Raw genomic sequence first — 16,861 nt, forward strand, 5'->3', positions numbered from 1 at the left:
CAAGTATTGTTTCTTTTGGCTTTATATTTTAATAATTGCCAATAGAACATGCAATGATTAGATGCAATTCTACAAAAAAATAACCGTTGGTGTATCCAGGAAGTTACTCAAACGAAATGTTTTACGCCCAGTGTACCTTTAACAAGGAAGATCAACAACTACGTACATTGATTGAGTGAAATGCACTTGCTTTAAAGATGCACTGTTACTCCAAAATAAGATTTACCACAATTGATACAATTCTTTTAATATGCCAAAAAGCATGAATGAATGTCGAAAACAATGATTCTTATAAAGAATACCGAGTTTAATTTGAAGGAAAGGTGCAGAAAACACGGTATTTTAACTTCATGAGACATTAGAAGATCACAGTAAAATTTTTGGCACTCACCAATACTTAATATTTTTATGTTTTTGGCTAGTAAAAAATGGGTTACAATTTTGTTATCAGTTACTAATATTTTCCTTAAATGCATCTTTTAGGAAGTATTTAAAGGTTTATCACTCAAAGTTTATATTTGTTATGTAGGTGTATGTATTGATTTTGAATACGAGTGTCACTTTAAAGATAAGTTGAGGTGTATAGCTAAATGGTGTCCAAATTGAGTTGTTTTATTATAATACACGCTCAAAAGTCATGCGAATTTACATATAATGAAGTAAGAACATGTTTAAGATAATACATATACATATTATATTCATGTTTATGTATACTTATATGGATTTCCATTTGACATTGATAGATCTACATCTTGACGGGTCGAGTCCTTACGCTAAGGGTTAAAGAAAAAAAAAAGATGTTTAATTAAATAACATATTTCAGCAATTCATCGACTTCCTGAAATAATGCGGAGTATCTTAATTCAATGGGAATGGTATCATAACACAAATTCACAAAGTAATTGAGCCCTCGGTTTTGCATACATCTTAAAGTATTTCTAATATTAGTTTCAGTGCCCATGCTGTTTTTAATTCAGATCAGGTTAATGTACATTCTTATAATTTATTTAACTGCAATATATATTGCATTATTCTTGCAACTCTATGTTATTTGGGATGCACTATAATATAAATCCTGCTTCTTGCTGCAGGCCCTTGGACATGTTCGAGCAGGCGGACATTCGGGTAGAGTACGCCCAAGGGGAGTTGCGGCCCTCTCGCCACCGCCGCTACCTCTCCAATCCGCTGAGGACCGCTCTCAACGCCGTTAACTACAACGCCTCCTTCACTCGTAACGTCCCCTTCAACAGCCTGGGAGACGACTCGGTAGCGTATATAAATTATAGACCGTGCGGTTAATACCAAACTGAACTAAACTATATTTAAAGACATATATATGTACAGTTCTGGTACATTCTCTAACTAATCACTCAAAAATCTGTTTTGGAGTTGTTGTTCGAGCTCTACAGGCATATTCATAAATACACTGCGATTGCATACATGTGTATGTATTCACATTTATATTTTGAAAAAAGAAGAAGCCAGTAGCGTTTTGATCGCACATTGAATATAAGTATATTGTTATAAATAATAAACAAAAACACTCAGATCATGAAAATACTTACCCGATACTGACTAACAACATTACTGCCTCTCAAAGAAACATGAAGTTAATTGTGAAAACTTGTATACATGCTACAGGCATATGCGTCTGTGAACCTGTACAAAAGGACGGGCCGCCATGAGCCTGAAGTGGATACTAACCCGGCCGTCCCCCAGGATGATAAAGATTTCCTGTTCCGGTGCTATAATTGCCATGGTTACAGTCACGTTTCATACTACATGTAGGAACCAATGAACGTATTTCTCTCAACCTTTTTCGCAAACGCTCTCTTCATTTTTGTGTCTTTATTTGAAATGACGTCAGATCATTCACAGAACGTCCTAAAATAATAAAGAATTGTATTTTATGACCTTTTAGGGAACTAAAAATCTACAAGGTTAACAACAAACCTGTAATCAAGAAGTACGTCATGGAAATGGACATCAACTCTAAGATTAAACATGAGTACAAGTAAGTTATTCCAGATTTTAAGTTTCAACGGGTCTGATATATGACCATGAACGCGTGGACACAAACTTATATATATATAATACAACATCAAAATGGTTCATGCGCGGTAAAGGCCTAGTTTAAGGAATGTTTGGCATGACAATCCCCTGCCGTGCATTTCCTGCTAATTGCACTGATGTCACAGTAGGTGCCAATTTCCTGTGTATTTGTTTATTGGCTCAGGGCCGTTTAGGGTTCATTTCTATAATTAATCCTCCAAAACTGCACAGCAGGATACTTAGATCTGAGATCTGATAAGACAATTAGGCAATTAGATTAAGATCAATACACAGAGGTTGTTTACTATTTACGTTTTTAGGGGGGGGGGGCGGATGGGGTCACTTATAGAAGGATTAAACTAGGCCTTTAATGTCTGAAACTGTATTCCTTCTTCAGCTGGTTATAAAAACTATTACATTTAGAAGACTTTTTTCTAATCTTTCAAAGTTTAACAACCGACAAGGAGATTTCACTGACAAAATACGGCGTTGTTATGAAGAACGAAACCATGCCAATATTCGAGGTTCCCTTAGCAACGTTTAAAACGTTCGCGCCTATAATGTTGACGGTGAACTCCTCGAGCCAGGGAAACATCTTCCTGAAGGCGGTCGCCAAGGAAGCCACGAACTACGAAGGAAGCTTCGAGCTGAACGGCAGGACAGTCATTTGTGAGTGACGGAAAGTTGCTAATGTTACTGCTTGTTACATTTAAAAGGGCAGTTTGGTTGTCAGTCCGAACTATTCACTTGACATCATTTATGATCTGTTCTATATATATTTTATATAAATTGTAAAACGTATGTCATGTTGTAGATGTGTATTTGCTGGTTTTGGTATTCATTGTCGATTCTCAAATAGATATCACAGTTTAGATTTTTGCAAATCTATACTTACATTATAGATATTAGATCTTAGATTTCGTAATTCTAGCACAGCGGTTCGAAGAGGGGGCCACCCCGGAGAACGAGGCTAGTGTGTACAACTGGACAGTGGTCAGCGGGTACCAGCAGGTGGACACGAACCACACTTTCAATACGTCTTGGGCCTTCCATCAGAATTTGACCCTTACCCCGACCATCTCATGGGGGCAAAAGGATATAAACATGAACCTCGGCCCGCCCGTGCAGCTGAGGTAAGGTCAATGTTGTTACAGTAGACTTCCATTATGTATATGTGTAACGGTATCATCATTTTATTGAGTGCCATTTCTGGTTCAATGATTTCAAGGTTTTGTTATATTGTATCTGTTGTATTAATGATGTGAATATAATAGTCACATAGTCACATAACAGAAAAGGTTATAGTTTCACTATCATTCATGTTAAGGAATAATTTATCAAGTATAACATATACATTGCATAGAATTGAAAAAGTCTCAATTAACCTTTCAGCATCCGTCCGACGGTGAACGTGGTGTCTGGGTCGAACACGGTGACAAGATGTGACAAAGTCAAGGTCACAGTAGACAGCAACGTCTCTGTAGCGGAGACAGACTTCTCCGTGGATGCGTTCGGAATCCATATATGGTAAGATGTTTGCCATGAACAAATTCCTTTGAAAAGATTGTGTAAATGATGACTCGTCTGCAAGAAAATGAAACTAATAAGCTATTAATAAGTCAATCAGATCAACGAGGGCACTATTTAAAGACAATCTCAAACATTACACTGTATATATAAGTGTATATAAAGTGTACAGTACGCTGTTCAACTGTTATTGCTATAATATTTACATATAGTTTTCCTTTATCGAAACGTAATCGAAATGTATTTGGAAAATAATTCAATGTTAGAGCGGCATGTTTTCAGGAATGTGAAGGTAATGAACGGCCTGTCGCGGCGGTTCAGCCCCCTTGAGCAATCCCTTTCCACCGACTGCCACGCTGACTGTCACGCGCCGGGCTTCGAAAAGAACGCTGACGTAACCATGGAGGATGCGTGCGGGCAACCAGAGGGAAAAATTGTCCGCGGCGACGAACGATTCAGCAGGTAGTGCTTGCTAGTAGGACGATGATAACTGTTACGAAACGAAAACATACATTTTCCAATGCCGTATTGGAGTTTGATATACTATCTTTGAATACTAAAGATGCATTTGGTCTTGTATCCCTGATTCTAAATCACTGTTCTGTAAAGCATAAACCATTATGTGTCTTATTTATACAATCTCCATAAACATGTACCTACATGGCTTCCGTCAACATGTATAGTTTACCTTTCAGTTTGTATCAGTTATGGGGAGATTTCATTATGTTCGCTGTCGAGGAAGGCGAGAACGCCACATGGTGCGGTACGCCGGGACGCGCGTGTGTTGACTGCCGCCAACACGTGGTCGGTGATGACGTCGCTAGCGTTTGCGCCGACCGTCTTGTATCTACTGAACTGGCCGCCACGCTAACACATTTGGCCAAGTTTGTAAAAGCTGAATGGCCCGACAGTAAGTATTTTATATGAATTGTATTACATGTATATAGTACATACGCAGAAATCAACATATTCTGACTGATTTCTTCGATTTCTTATTTGAATTGTTGATAAAAAATAAATCCTGTCGCACTTGCTGTTCTTATAGGAAAGCTCTATGTAAAGGAAGCATTTGATGAGCCTACATCGGATTTCCCTGATGGTCGTCATGGCAACGAGTCAGTGTTCTACGAAGGTCGTGGAATAGAGGTCGCCATCACAAAGCCGAACGCGTTCGATCCCGTCGCCCTGGAAACAGACGAAAACATCCTACAACGTCTGAGCGAGCTGTCTGTGTGCTCCAACTTTGCCTACGTTAAACAGCGAGATGGTGGCGTGGGGGCGTGTGTGGATCCACGTGTGAAGATGGAGCGCAGTAAGCGGTCCCTTGTTTCCAGGACACGGCGATCCGGTCACGTGGAACACACCATGGTGGAGGACCTTCTCACCAGGCTCGGTAAACTAGGGTTCTTTGAGGTTCTGTTTTGCTATGACATGATACAATGCAATTAAAATAAATCGACATTTATTATTAGGAAACCTATTGGTTCACACTTTCCATTTTTGTTACAGGTTATAAGACGAATGTAAAGACTAATTTCAATCAAGGCTTCAACTTTCAGAACTAACCTTTCCCCAATATCCATGCTACTGTAGGTGCAGCGGTGCGGAGCGGACCGCCGACCAACATGTCGCTGGTTTCACCCCTCGGTGTCGGGGAACGGTACCCGGCCGGGGAGACCATGGACGTTGCATGCGGAGCGGCCACGGGACCTGTCACACAGGATGACACGCCCAGATTTAGGAGGTAGCCTTTTGTGGAATATGCTTCCTCTTATAATGACTTGAACATCATGGTATTGCTCAGTATTAAATTGCGATTTGTGTTATTCAAACCATTCCATACACAAACTGAAATAAACAGTCAGAATCAATAGACAGATATTTAGGAAAAATGTTGGTATATTGTATTTTTTTACAAGACAGGAATTAAATTATAAAGGTTTACATTGTATTCATATGCTTAAACATTAAGCTTTTTATACAAAAAAAAATGTTTGTATTTCATGTGCAAGTAGATGTAAAGAAGAACAGTTTCCCTTTTATTGTATGCGTTATTGCGCCGTATTTTGGTAACTAAGTCTAATTTTGGTAGGGACAAACTTGCTTGGAAACGTATAGTTATGAGAAGATCGGGACCGCGAAAGGAACGTGTTTTGATAGTTTCATAAACATCATCATTTTCATCATCATTAATGCTAGTCACAACCAACACTCGTGGCTACCTAACAGCTTGTTTTTTTCTCTTCCAATTAAAGGTTAGTGGAGTATCCTTTGAACGACACGAACCTAGAGTTCGAACCGGAAGGCCTCTCTTCTAAGTGGTGCGGTGTGGAGACGCGGCGCTGCTTGGCGGACTGCCGGAAATCGACGGGGGACATTGACGACCATTGGCGCTGGTGTGGCACGCGGACCATGCACATGCGCCTAGCAGCCAGGCTTAAGAGGCTCATCACCATCTTAACGGATACTGGTAAATTATTTCACCGTGTATTAATAATGCCTACATTGCTTTATAGTTTATACATACAGTCGTGAGAGTATTGAGCAAAATAAATGAAAATGGTGTAACATGTATATAAAATTCCTTTGTCTGAAGATGTTTGACGTTCGCTTTCACTTCCTTGTTAAAATTAATTTTAAAAAATGTTAGCATGAATAAGTATCAAAGAATTATAAATGGCAGGAATTGTTGTTTTTTTCAGTCATAGTTGAGAAGGCGTTATCCATGGACGACTCGGACGGCTCTGCAAGCCAGTTTAAAGAGGGGAGGTAATGCTTTAGAAATGTTCTTAACACAATGATAATATGCATATATTTTGGTGAACAACAACTGTATTTTCATTACACATGTTTACCTAATTTCATTATTTAAATGTAATAATAAGTATAGTTATAATGACTAATTCCAGGGCGGCTCGCTTATCACTGAAACCTGGTGCCGCGGTGTCGGTGTCGGTTTTTACACAGTACGCGATCCTAGCTGGCTTTGACTTCGTGCGACGCGTCTCTGCCAACACTGTGGAGGTGTGTGTGAAGGTGCAGGATGGGATCCAGACCCACCTGGCCCAGTTTCCTGCCACCAACCTCATATCCGTCCCGCTTCCGCTGGGCGAAGAGGACGAATACGACTGGCCAGAACCGCTCAAAAACGAGTCCCGCAAACCTCTCCTGTTCGATGTTTCAACCTCGGATGATGAGATAGCGGAGCATTTTAAGGTATTAGATTCACAAATACTGAAATCAAGTCTGGCAAAGCAGTTTACTGTCCGTTGAAACGGTTTGACAACACCAATTTGTAACAAGTATTTGTCTGGCAATTACTGTAATACTATTATGCACGTAGTTTATCATTTACAATGCTTTTGTCATTTGTATTAAATGTGTTTTAGCTGCACCACTTCACGAGCCCCGGGAAGCGGTACATCCGGCTGGACGCGGTGCTTGTCTCTATACTGGACCTTGCATACGAGGACTACCCGGGAGGCTTCTATGTTATTTCCGGTTCCGGTTACCGTCCACGATCTGTAAACTTGGATAACATCGCCACAAGACATGACCAGGAAACACTAAGGTATTGAGATAAGTTTATGAAAAAGTCTTGCAAATACGAACTCAGTTTAAGCTCCTGAGAATAATTTGACGTAATTGATCACTGATTTTACCTCTTCTATAATTTATTCTAGATTTGAAATGGGTCAAGCTCTGGAGCTCAAACCCAACATGCCCCCAACGGAAGACAACTTGTTCAAGCTGGCGGTGTCCCTCATCAGGATCAGCAAGGGTGTGCGACTCCAGCAGCTAGGGATCGGGCTCGGGTGTAAGGCGGATCGGCTGTACGTAGAACTGCGGCCGCTGCGTGACGACACGGCCCTGGTGGTGGAGGCATGGGACAGCGGAAACATGCCGCTTTATCGACGCCTCAAGGAGCTGCAGGACATGATTGCGGACGGTGAGATTTTAATGCAATTAAAAGGATTAATTGTTGTTGTTTTTTTAAAAATTCTAAGTCGTTTATCGCTTGTACCCTTCGAGTCATATTTGTTTGCGTTATACTTTGTTGTCTGTTGACATCATGCACTTCTAAAAGTAAAGCAAAGCCGTTGAATGTGCTGCTTCTCTAGAATTCGGTGTCACCATGCCCACGTCCGTATTTTGTTCTCTTGGCACCCTTTAATTAACATGATTTTTTTGCTTAAAAACATATAACTATACTAACTATACGCGTATTGTTAATTTGTGGCATGTTGTTATGTTGTACAGGCGGTTCAGTGGTGACAGCTAGACCAGACCCAGTCATTTGTAACACGCCCAAACTGGGCAGCCAGTACTTCTACTTCAACTTTGACCTCGACCAGGAGGGGTACGTCTTTGTTAACATAATTTTATATCAAGAATACAGCCTTTGTAAGACACGACATGTACGTGTACGTGTGAAGCTTCTGTCGAGTGCTACGTCATCCTGGCAGTTATACACACTAAGAGCATACAGTCGGTATCCAGGTGTTTCTGATCTCGGTAACACAGTTATATGTAGGCATGTGCAAGGTTCTGTGTAATGACATCGACATATTCGCGAGGACGACATGTTATGCGAGGATCGGTCAGCCTACCTGTACTTGAGAGATAGTTTGCAAACAAGTTAAAGAGCAGCTGCAGTATTTATTAGAACGGGGAGCAGCACGATCAAAATAGGCAGACATTAAAAACAAACAAAACGATGTACGCATATTTTGATACTTTGAAATAATTTTAATTTTAAGGCGAAACAGTTCTAAAACTACCTTTTTTAGAAAAAATAAATTAGACATTAATCAACAGCCACATTAAAGAAATATTTTTTACTGCATATGTCTGAATAACAGAGAAAATAGCGTTATTCTAGATGTATTGTAATAATAATGTAAATTGTTTAAATATAGAAGCGTATAAATCCTCTTACTGTTCATATCGATCATGTAGGCACTGCTGGTCAACAAAGGATGAGTTTTGCGTCATGACATCCGAAAGCCGCTACAACGTGAGTGTGGTTCTCCAGCGGCGTCTCACGTCAGCGGCTGGGACGGGAAAACTGCCGCGCAAGGACATAATGCCGGAAATAGAAGCCTGTATCGTCAACACGTGCGGCGGATGCCCGTCAGCCGGTAAGGGCACGTAGGGAACATTTATCGCACAGTCGATGACTACGCTTCATATTCAAGCTTTTATTTGAACTTTTAAAACGAAAGCTGAAAAGAAGCAAACCACCATGAACATGAGGTAGTTTGATTCAGTTTTCTTGCAATACTTAAGAATCTTTACACACACATGGTACATGAAGCAGGGTGTACTTTATTTTCATTCAAGAACCAAAGTATTCCACCATGTTTCTTATGAAGCTATGTAAAGAATTTCAGATTGTATGACAGTATAATTATGTTTTGCAAGGTTTGGTTTGGAAGGAGAAGGTCCTGACATGTAGCCGGATGATTCTTAGGTTTCTAGAACGGGCCAGCGTCCCATTCCAGCCCTTACTTGATAAGGTATCCATCTTCAACACGGAGAATCACGAGTCCGCGGTCCACTCGCTCGCCTGCCACGATGGTCGTGTCTGTGTGGAGAATACACAGATATACTCTCTTCTTAGTAAGTATTATGATAATGACATATCGTATCGTCTAACCGGTGGTGATGGCCGAGTGCTTAACGCAAAGGATAAGATCGTAGCTTAAACTTATTTTTTTTACAACGATTGTGAAACAAGTTCTTACAACATTATATTAATCACTCTTGTTGGACCGATTTTACACAAAAGTGTGGTCTTGTGTAATGGGGGAAACCGGAATACCCGGAGGAAACCCACTTGTCCAGCTTGGTGACCACAATCCAAACTCACATGTGCCCAGGTCTGGGATCGAACCCGGGTCGTCCAGGTAAGAAGCGAGTGCGCTAACCACTGCGCTAACCGGACAATCATAGGATCAGATCACACCGGGCCCGATCCCATTCGGACCTATGCCGATGATGAGTACAACTGATGAATGGTAAATGGTCCTAGATCACATAGGAAAACTCATAGATCAGATAAAAACTCTGTATCAAATATTTCGTCGCTACAAAATGATATATTATTTGGCAGGTCTGTTTGCTAGGTTTTTATTGTCACTGTATGCAACATACTGCATGAGAAGCTGTAATTATCAAATTGTGTTTGAGCAAAAGTTTGTTATAGCGAATGGAACTACCAAAAGTAACTGAAAATAAGAAGATTGGCAGTGCAGACTCCACCATCCGTATGGTATGTCATTTTTTCAGTGCCGGTCAACACAGCGACGTATAGCGTGAACAACACAGAAGAGCTGCTGTTTGGAGGTGCAGATAACCCGAGCCCCTTGCTGGAGATCGTGGAGCAGGAGCTCGCGTGGCGGGCGGTCGGCGAGGTGGACGTATTTCTAGAGTCAGCCAAGGACGTTAATTCTCTCCGTAATACCATACAGGTAGCAGGTTAATAGTAGTATATATAAGTTGAATAATGGAGATCAAGTTGACGTGTTCCTTGCGTCATCCAAGGGAGCTAATTATCACCGTAAGACGATGTAGGTAGGGGTCATACTGGAATATACAGATAGTATGATGGAGCTCGCGTGGACGTGTAACCAGAGTCATTCACGGACATTAATTCTCTCTGTAATACCATGCAGGTAGGGGCCATACTGGTATATATATATATATATAGGTTGTATAAAGGGGCTCATTTGGACGTGTTTCTAGAGTCAGCCAAGGACGTTAGTTTTCTCCGTAATACCATACAGGTAGAGGGGTAATTCTGGTGTAAATATTTATATACATTGGTTGTAGGAAGGAACCCACGTACAATGACTTTAAACTTTCTCCGTTATACCATACATGTAGAGATTACACTGGTATATAGTAATTGTAGGATGTGCTCGCGTGGACGTGTTTCTTGATTCAACCAAGAACGTAACTCTCTCCGTAATACCATAAAGTAGGTGCTATACTGGTATAAAGAGATTGTCGAAAGACGTTTGCGCATTTAGACAGGTACAGGTGGACCTTGAGTCAGCGATGCAAAATGAGATTCCGCAATACATTGCCTGTACGGGATAAGTTTTCTAGGCTGTAGTGTAGTGTTGCCTAGTAATTAACTAACACGTGGACCTCATTTTGTCTGACGAGCTTGTTAACTTTATGCTTTTAATCTGCCGGTGGACAATTTACAATTGCAGAGATTGTTGCAGGAATTTGTCTGGCTGGCGGTTAAGTTAGTCAATTGTATAGAAGTGGTCAGTGCTTTGGTTAAAGTTAGCCAATTTATTTATTGATTAATCAATGATTGTACAAACAACTGCTTTTATGTGAAAACTCATAGAAAATGCCATGTGGATATTTTATCCAGATGTATGCTGATGTAGATTTATTGGAAGTTTAATGAATTTTGTTTTTAGATACTAATGATGTACAACAAAAACGTTACGAAAATAACATTCCACGTTGACCCGGACGCAGATGAAGATGACGTCATTGTGACGTTGCAAAGGAAGGTGGAGCAATGGGTGTCCGGGGTGTGTCCTGATTGGAGCAGAATCGTAACCACGCCTTACACCATGGTGAAAATACCGCATGACCGGAAAAGGCGGAGTATGGAACGCAGCAAAGACAGAAATCAAATGACACTTGCAATGAAAAACTGGGAAATTGATTGGATGCTTAGGTCATAAAGAACTATGGAAACAAACGCAACCTTTTACCAAACTTACTGTTCTTATATGCCCATTTTTACATATTGTATCATTATTCCTTTTTGTTGTGTTTTAAAGATTTTAAATCCTAAATCACATGGTATATCTTATTTAAGTTTCTATATTCCATTTCTTTTGTGTTCCGTCCATTAGCGTTTGTGGCTTACTGTTAACCATACATATTGCATAAAACCTCCATATTTTGCTTGATTTTCATCTTTCATAAATGGGAATCACGATAAATACCTTCCATGGCCGAGATTGTAAGATAGGTTCATCACGACCCGAGCGTAGTGTGTTTCGCGAAAACGAGGTTTACCGAGTTTCCGCAAAACACCCTGCGCGAGGGTCAGGATGAACCTATCTTACACGAGCGGCTAAGGAAGATGCTTTTTCTCCCACCTCAGTTAAACAAAATTAAGTAAAGAATATTTTTTGCTGGAACTCTATTGTGCGTAGTGAAAATAATTGCGTATGGATATGTGATCATTCGTGGTTGTCATGGATATGCGCGCAGTGATTTAGATTATGTTAATAGTCAAATCGGTCTTTAAATAGTTCTGAGGAGAATGAAGCATTATTTTTTTGAAAGGTGCGTGAAAAAAAATATGGTGAAAATATTAGCGAGAAATAATTAATTAGCATTCTAAATATTGCCACAAGACATGGTTTCAATGACGCTACAAACGACAGTCTTCAACAAGGGAGGTAATTACAATGTGATGACCATTAGAAAGGAGTTCCATATGGGTACTTGTTTTATCTTTGCCCGTGGGCAAGATAAGAAAACCTAGCATGGTTAAATTTATGGATCTACTTATCTGAGGTGGGAGAAAAACATATATTTAAGGATGCGCTGAAAGAGTTTTTTGGAATAACAAAGACATATATTATCATATTCCCGGTCCGGTTATTTTATGCCTACGTTGCTTAAATCCAGTGCAAGCAAGAAATAATATCTATTAAATATGAATAACTTTACCAAACAAAACTATAAATAGATACTGTAAATGCACTACACAAATACAGAGCAAGCGAAACAAGCGAGAACACATGGGAACGCAACTAAGTGTGTGACCATGACTCTCTAACACTGTGTTTGCAACAACAACAACAACAATAACAACAACAACAACAAAACAAAAAACATCAACAACAACAACAACGACATCATCATCATCATCATAATCATCAATAACAAAACAACAACAATAACAACAACGAATCCGTAGTTTTATCGTCTGGCGTTGCAAATCCAGTAAATAGTTTCCGTTTTTATACCGATTAAACACTGGTAGCATTTAAATCCTATGTTGTATTTCCAGATTTAAGTTGCGTTCGGTAGTTTTCGTCATCTTAAACTCGGCCACCAGATGCAAAATGTAGTCCCCTAGTATTTTCAAAATGTTTTAAAGTATGCTTATTGTCAAGGAATATAAATACTCTCGGTAAACTAAGACACAAAAATAAATCATTGCGTACACTTAAAAGAGCTGGTCACTACATTATGTTGATCACGTAACAGGTACTGTATGATTATTTTGTGAACACTGTTTTGAGTTTGACAGTTGAGAAAAAGTGCCAATTTTGTTTTTCACTATGACTGAGTCAGTAAGTGCGAGATTTTCTCATATTGTGACTAAAAAGATGGATTGGTTGCCTGCCGGCCACCATAAAGCTGAGTGAGTGATTGTGACATAAATGGTATAAAGATGGAAACACCTGTCAACCACCTGTACGGTAATAGTGTGGCGGGTTCCCTTCTTGCAATGTTACACCGATTATGTGTAAGAAAATAATACTCAAAAGTGTTTATGGAGGGTGCGGGAGTGGTGTCCCATCCCGCCAATACAAATCGTGTCTTGTGTGAAAGATTGTGTATGTGGTAATGACTGGCTGCCGGGTTTGGTTGGTCGGGGCATCGTCTTGTTGTTTTGTCGTTCATGGGTTCGAACAACATACCGAGCTTCCAGGTTTACTTAAACTTTGTGGTGTCCCCTCTTGCCATTCAACACCGCACCGCGTTTGTGTGACAAATAGTAACTAAAAGATTAACGTGGAGGGCGCGGGTTCCCTCCCGCCAAAGAAAACCGTGTCTTGTGTTAGAGATTGTTACTAAAATGATGAATGTTGAAGTGTAAGTATGGGTAATGACTAGTTGCCGGGTCCTCGGAAATTTGGGACACCGTGCTGGTGTTCTGGTAGTCCTGGGTTCGAACCCCCTTAAGGGCACACTTTTCCTCCCAGGTTTACTTTAACGGGGAGAATCTCCTTCTTGCCATGCAACACCGTATTTGTGTGACAAATTATAACTAAAACGTTTTACGTGGAGGGGGTGGCATTTGTGTCCCTCCCGTCAAAGAACACCATGTCTTGTGTTAAATATTTTGACTAACATGATGAATGTTGTACTATTAGCAGGGTTAAGGACTGGCTTCCGGGTGCTTAGTTAGCTGGGGCACCGTGCTGGTGTTCTGGCGGTCATGTGTTCGAGACACATTACGGGCAGACATTTCCTCCCAGGTTTACTTGAACGGGGAGGTTGTTCCCTCTTGCCATGCAACACCGCGTTTGTGTGATAGATTGTAACTAAAACGTTTGATGGGATGGATGCAATAGGGGTTTCCGCTCTTGCATGGCTGAAAATATCTTTTGTAAAGGAAAAAAGTTGTAAACTATGGCTGAGTGCTAGTATGCTAGTGAAAAAAATGGATGCTGCTTGTGCGGGCCGACACAATGGCTGTGTGAGAAATTGTGACATAAAGGGTTAACGAAAAGGTGTGTCAACACCTGGCAACTAACAGCATGACTGATTACAAGATTGAAACTAACAAGTTTGGCGGGGGTTGTTCAAATTTGTGCAGTATCATATAAGTCAATTGTATTTTCTGCCAGGTGCAATGTATAACATAGAGGTGCACTATTTCAATAACGTCACCCACAAACCTCTTAAATGAAATTATACAGTGTAAAATTGCATAAAAAACTCTTGAATAATAACGTTCGTTTAATTTGTAATACCCAAACAAATTGGGCTTATTTTGGTCTTAACCCGTCAAATTAAACAATTTTTCTGGTGACATATGCATGTTTTTTCGCTGACAGAAATGTAAAATCGATTTGTTTTGATTGCATTTTATTGCAAATTAAGCGCTTCGTAGCGATTAGCAAAATCACCCCCAAAGGTTGATACTGGAAAAAAGGTGAAAATAATATTAATAATTATAGACCAAAAATTGTGAGTTTCAGGATGCCTTTACTATTTATATTGTTTAAAACACCAATTTCCCCATAACAATTATTTTTTGGTTTGGAACAAATATTTTGGAGTAAATTTGAGAACGAGAATTACAGCCGTGCCAAAATAGCTTCGCTAAAGCGTCGTAATAGATGTGCATAAACCGTTGATTAGGCGGTGCTAAAAGCGCCGCAAAACGATGCGGTAATGGCCTAAAGAATCCAAGCTTATAATGTTTTCAATAAAAGCGCAGATTTTGAAAAATTAAAAACAGCTTTTGCGAAGGTGAACTTCGTATTTTTGGCCAAAAAGAGCAGCTTTTGAAAAGTTTTGTGTGATATCAGCCAAGAAGAGCAGCTTTTGCAAAGCGTCTTCGTTTTTTGGGGCCAAAGAACAGCTTTGTGCGGTATTGGTCAAAATGAACAGCTTTTGCGAAGAGCTGGGCCTTTTACTAGAAAAGCCCAAATAAAAACGCTGCTTTTGCGAAAATGTGTGCGGTATTGGCCAAAAAAATCCCGCACCCTTTACTAGAAAAACTTTTGCGAAGCCTTACCTTTAGTGAATAACGCAGCATTTGCGAAAAAGGTATTTTTTTCAGTTAAAAGCACATTTATTTCACCGATATTTTGTCTCTATAAACCACAGGAAAGCATATCATAAATCAATATTTATACTTAATATTGTTTACTTTCGTTTATATCTTCTGGTTCATAACAAAATTAGTTGGTGTTTCTAGAGGCTTTTATAACAACGTTTTAGTAAGATTTCTAGATTGTGTTTATTTTAAACTGTTAACTACATAGGAAAATGACTGCTTCCACATTCTGCCTTGTGTTGCCCTTTTATTAACGTAAGCTATTCCTAACAGCTCTGTAATAAGACAGTGTGAACTATTTACAACATACCAGATATTTCATTTTATTACACTACATAATTGATCGATTTCATTTCCAATAACTGGCAGGCCATCTGGCAGATGACAGTTTTATTAGATGTTACACTGATGTGAGTAAAACATTCTGCAAGCATATTTGATATATGTTTTAATTAATCTATATAAGGGTAGAAAATAAGATATCAATGAGTTATTAAACTACATCTTAACTATTCATTGTTATTTTTATGAACTGGATATCGACTGTCATAGTTTTACCAAAAAATAGTGGCTATTAACCAAAAAGTAAAGAACTAAAATAAGAATTTAAAGAAACATATCAGAACTCACTATATGCATGTCATATTTTACAAAACATTAGATTGGATTGTCATATTCCAAATCATAGTCCGTGTTCACCCGATATAATGATAGTTCATTTAATCTTGAATTACCCTTCCCCCATTTCAGAATTTTTGATAAAAACGATATCAACCGAATGACAAGAACATTTTTTTATTTCCTTTATTTTTCAGAGTAACATGAAACATATTTGCTTTCCGAAATGATACATTATTGATCACATCATCAACAAATATAATCAAACTGTGCTGAAAAAGCCATATTGTATTACAATTTTAAAAATACTGTTTTGACCGTGTACACATTTGAACATCGTGGTATAAAGGCAAAATAAAAAAGTTTTAGAAATACTCATGACCTGTTTTTATTAAGAAAATACATTAACCTTTTTTGGAAAATTATGCAAAAGAATCCAAAATGATTTGTTTTTTCGTTTAAAAAAAGAAGAAGTTGGAAACACCTATTTCAGCCGTGCCTGCAAGTCATACAATTTCATTTTCATAGAAGCTATTTTTAATGTGAAGAAATGTATTTAACTACCGTTTAATGAGAGACGATATCATCTTCTGTAAAAAAGTAAGCTTATGTAAACAAAGAAGAAAATAATAAAGAAATATATATGTGTGCTTCTGGATGGATTGGACCTTGAAGCCCTAAAATGATTTGTAGTCATGTGCTTAACAACACAGGCTAAAGCATTAAAGTGATGAGTTTCAAGTGGAGGTTTCCATAAGGGGTGTGCTACATTAATTGGTTTCTTTTCATTCAACGTTATAAGGAAATTTCCCATTACAAGGATATGTGGTGTATTTGTAATGTATGCTCTTGGCAAGTATAAGTGATTCATGTTAAACACTGAATCAGAAAGCAAGTGTGAGTGGCGATGTGACTAATTTATTTAATAATTTGTCTTAATTATATGTATGCATGTTTGTTTGCGAGTTTTAATGTATGCTATACGGTACTTATTTTTGTAATAAAACATGGTATCGTATGTGGATAGAGGGCTATAAGGAGATAATACATGTCATTTCGTCGTTTTGGAATCGAAATTAGTGAAGATACTTTTTT

The 16,861-nt window shown here is 39.0% G+C and overlaps 1 protein-coding gene across 1 annotated transcript in view; it reads left to right on the forward strand.

The window, feature by feature from the left end:
- The window catches only part of LOC128211950 (uncharacterized), a 12,874-nt gene extending 1,354 nt beyond the window's left edge, over window positions 1–11,520 (forward strand). The window contains exons 3-22 of the mRNA XM_052917112.1: window positions 1,092–1,266; window positions 1,642–1,784; window positions 1,922–2,014; window positions 2,501–2,721; window positions 2,984–3,185; window positions 3,445–3,579; window positions 3,862–4,041; window positions 4,275–4,489; window positions 4,625–4,972; window positions 5,173–5,323; window positions 5,835–6,049; window positions 6,282–6,348; window positions 6,489–6,795; window positions 6,969–7,150; window positions 7,263–7,528; window positions 7,840–7,939; window positions 8,539–8,720; window positions 9,004–9,201; window positions 9,871–10,052; window positions 11,022–11,520. Coding sequence (XP_052773072.1) covers window positions 1,092–1,266; window positions 1,642–1,784; window positions 1,922–2,014; window positions 2,501–2,721; window positions 2,984–3,185; window positions 3,445–3,579; window positions 3,862–4,041; window positions 4,275–4,489; window positions 4,625–4,972; window positions 5,173–5,323; window positions 5,835–6,049; window positions 6,282–6,348; window positions 6,489–6,795; window positions 6,969–7,150; window positions 7,263–7,528; window positions 7,840–7,939; window positions 8,539–8,720; window positions 9,004–9,201; window positions 9,871–10,052; window positions 11,022–11,294 — 3,835 coding nt within the window. The 3' untranslated portion in view covers window positions 11,295–11,520. The remainder of the gene's footprint in view (window positions 1–1,091; window positions 1,267–1,641; window positions 1,785–1,921; window positions 2,015–2,500; window positions 2,722–2,983; window positions 3,186–3,444; window positions 3,580–3,861; window positions 4,042–4,274; window positions 4,490–4,624; window positions 4,973–5,172; window positions 5,324–5,834; window positions 6,050–6,281; window positions 6,349–6,488; window positions 6,796–6,968; window positions 7,151–7,262; window positions 7,529–7,839; window positions 7,940–8,538; window positions 8,721–9,003; window positions 9,202–9,870; window positions 10,053–11,021) is intronic.
- Window positions 11,521–16,861: the final 5,341 nt, after the last annotated feature.

Source organism: Mya arenaria, chromosome 12 (genome assembly GCF_026914265.1).
Source record: "Mya arenaria isolate MELC-2E11 chromosome 12, ASM2691426v1".
Lineage (NCBI taxonomy): Eukaryota > Metazoa > Mollusca > Bivalvia > Myida > Myidae > Mya > Mya arenaria.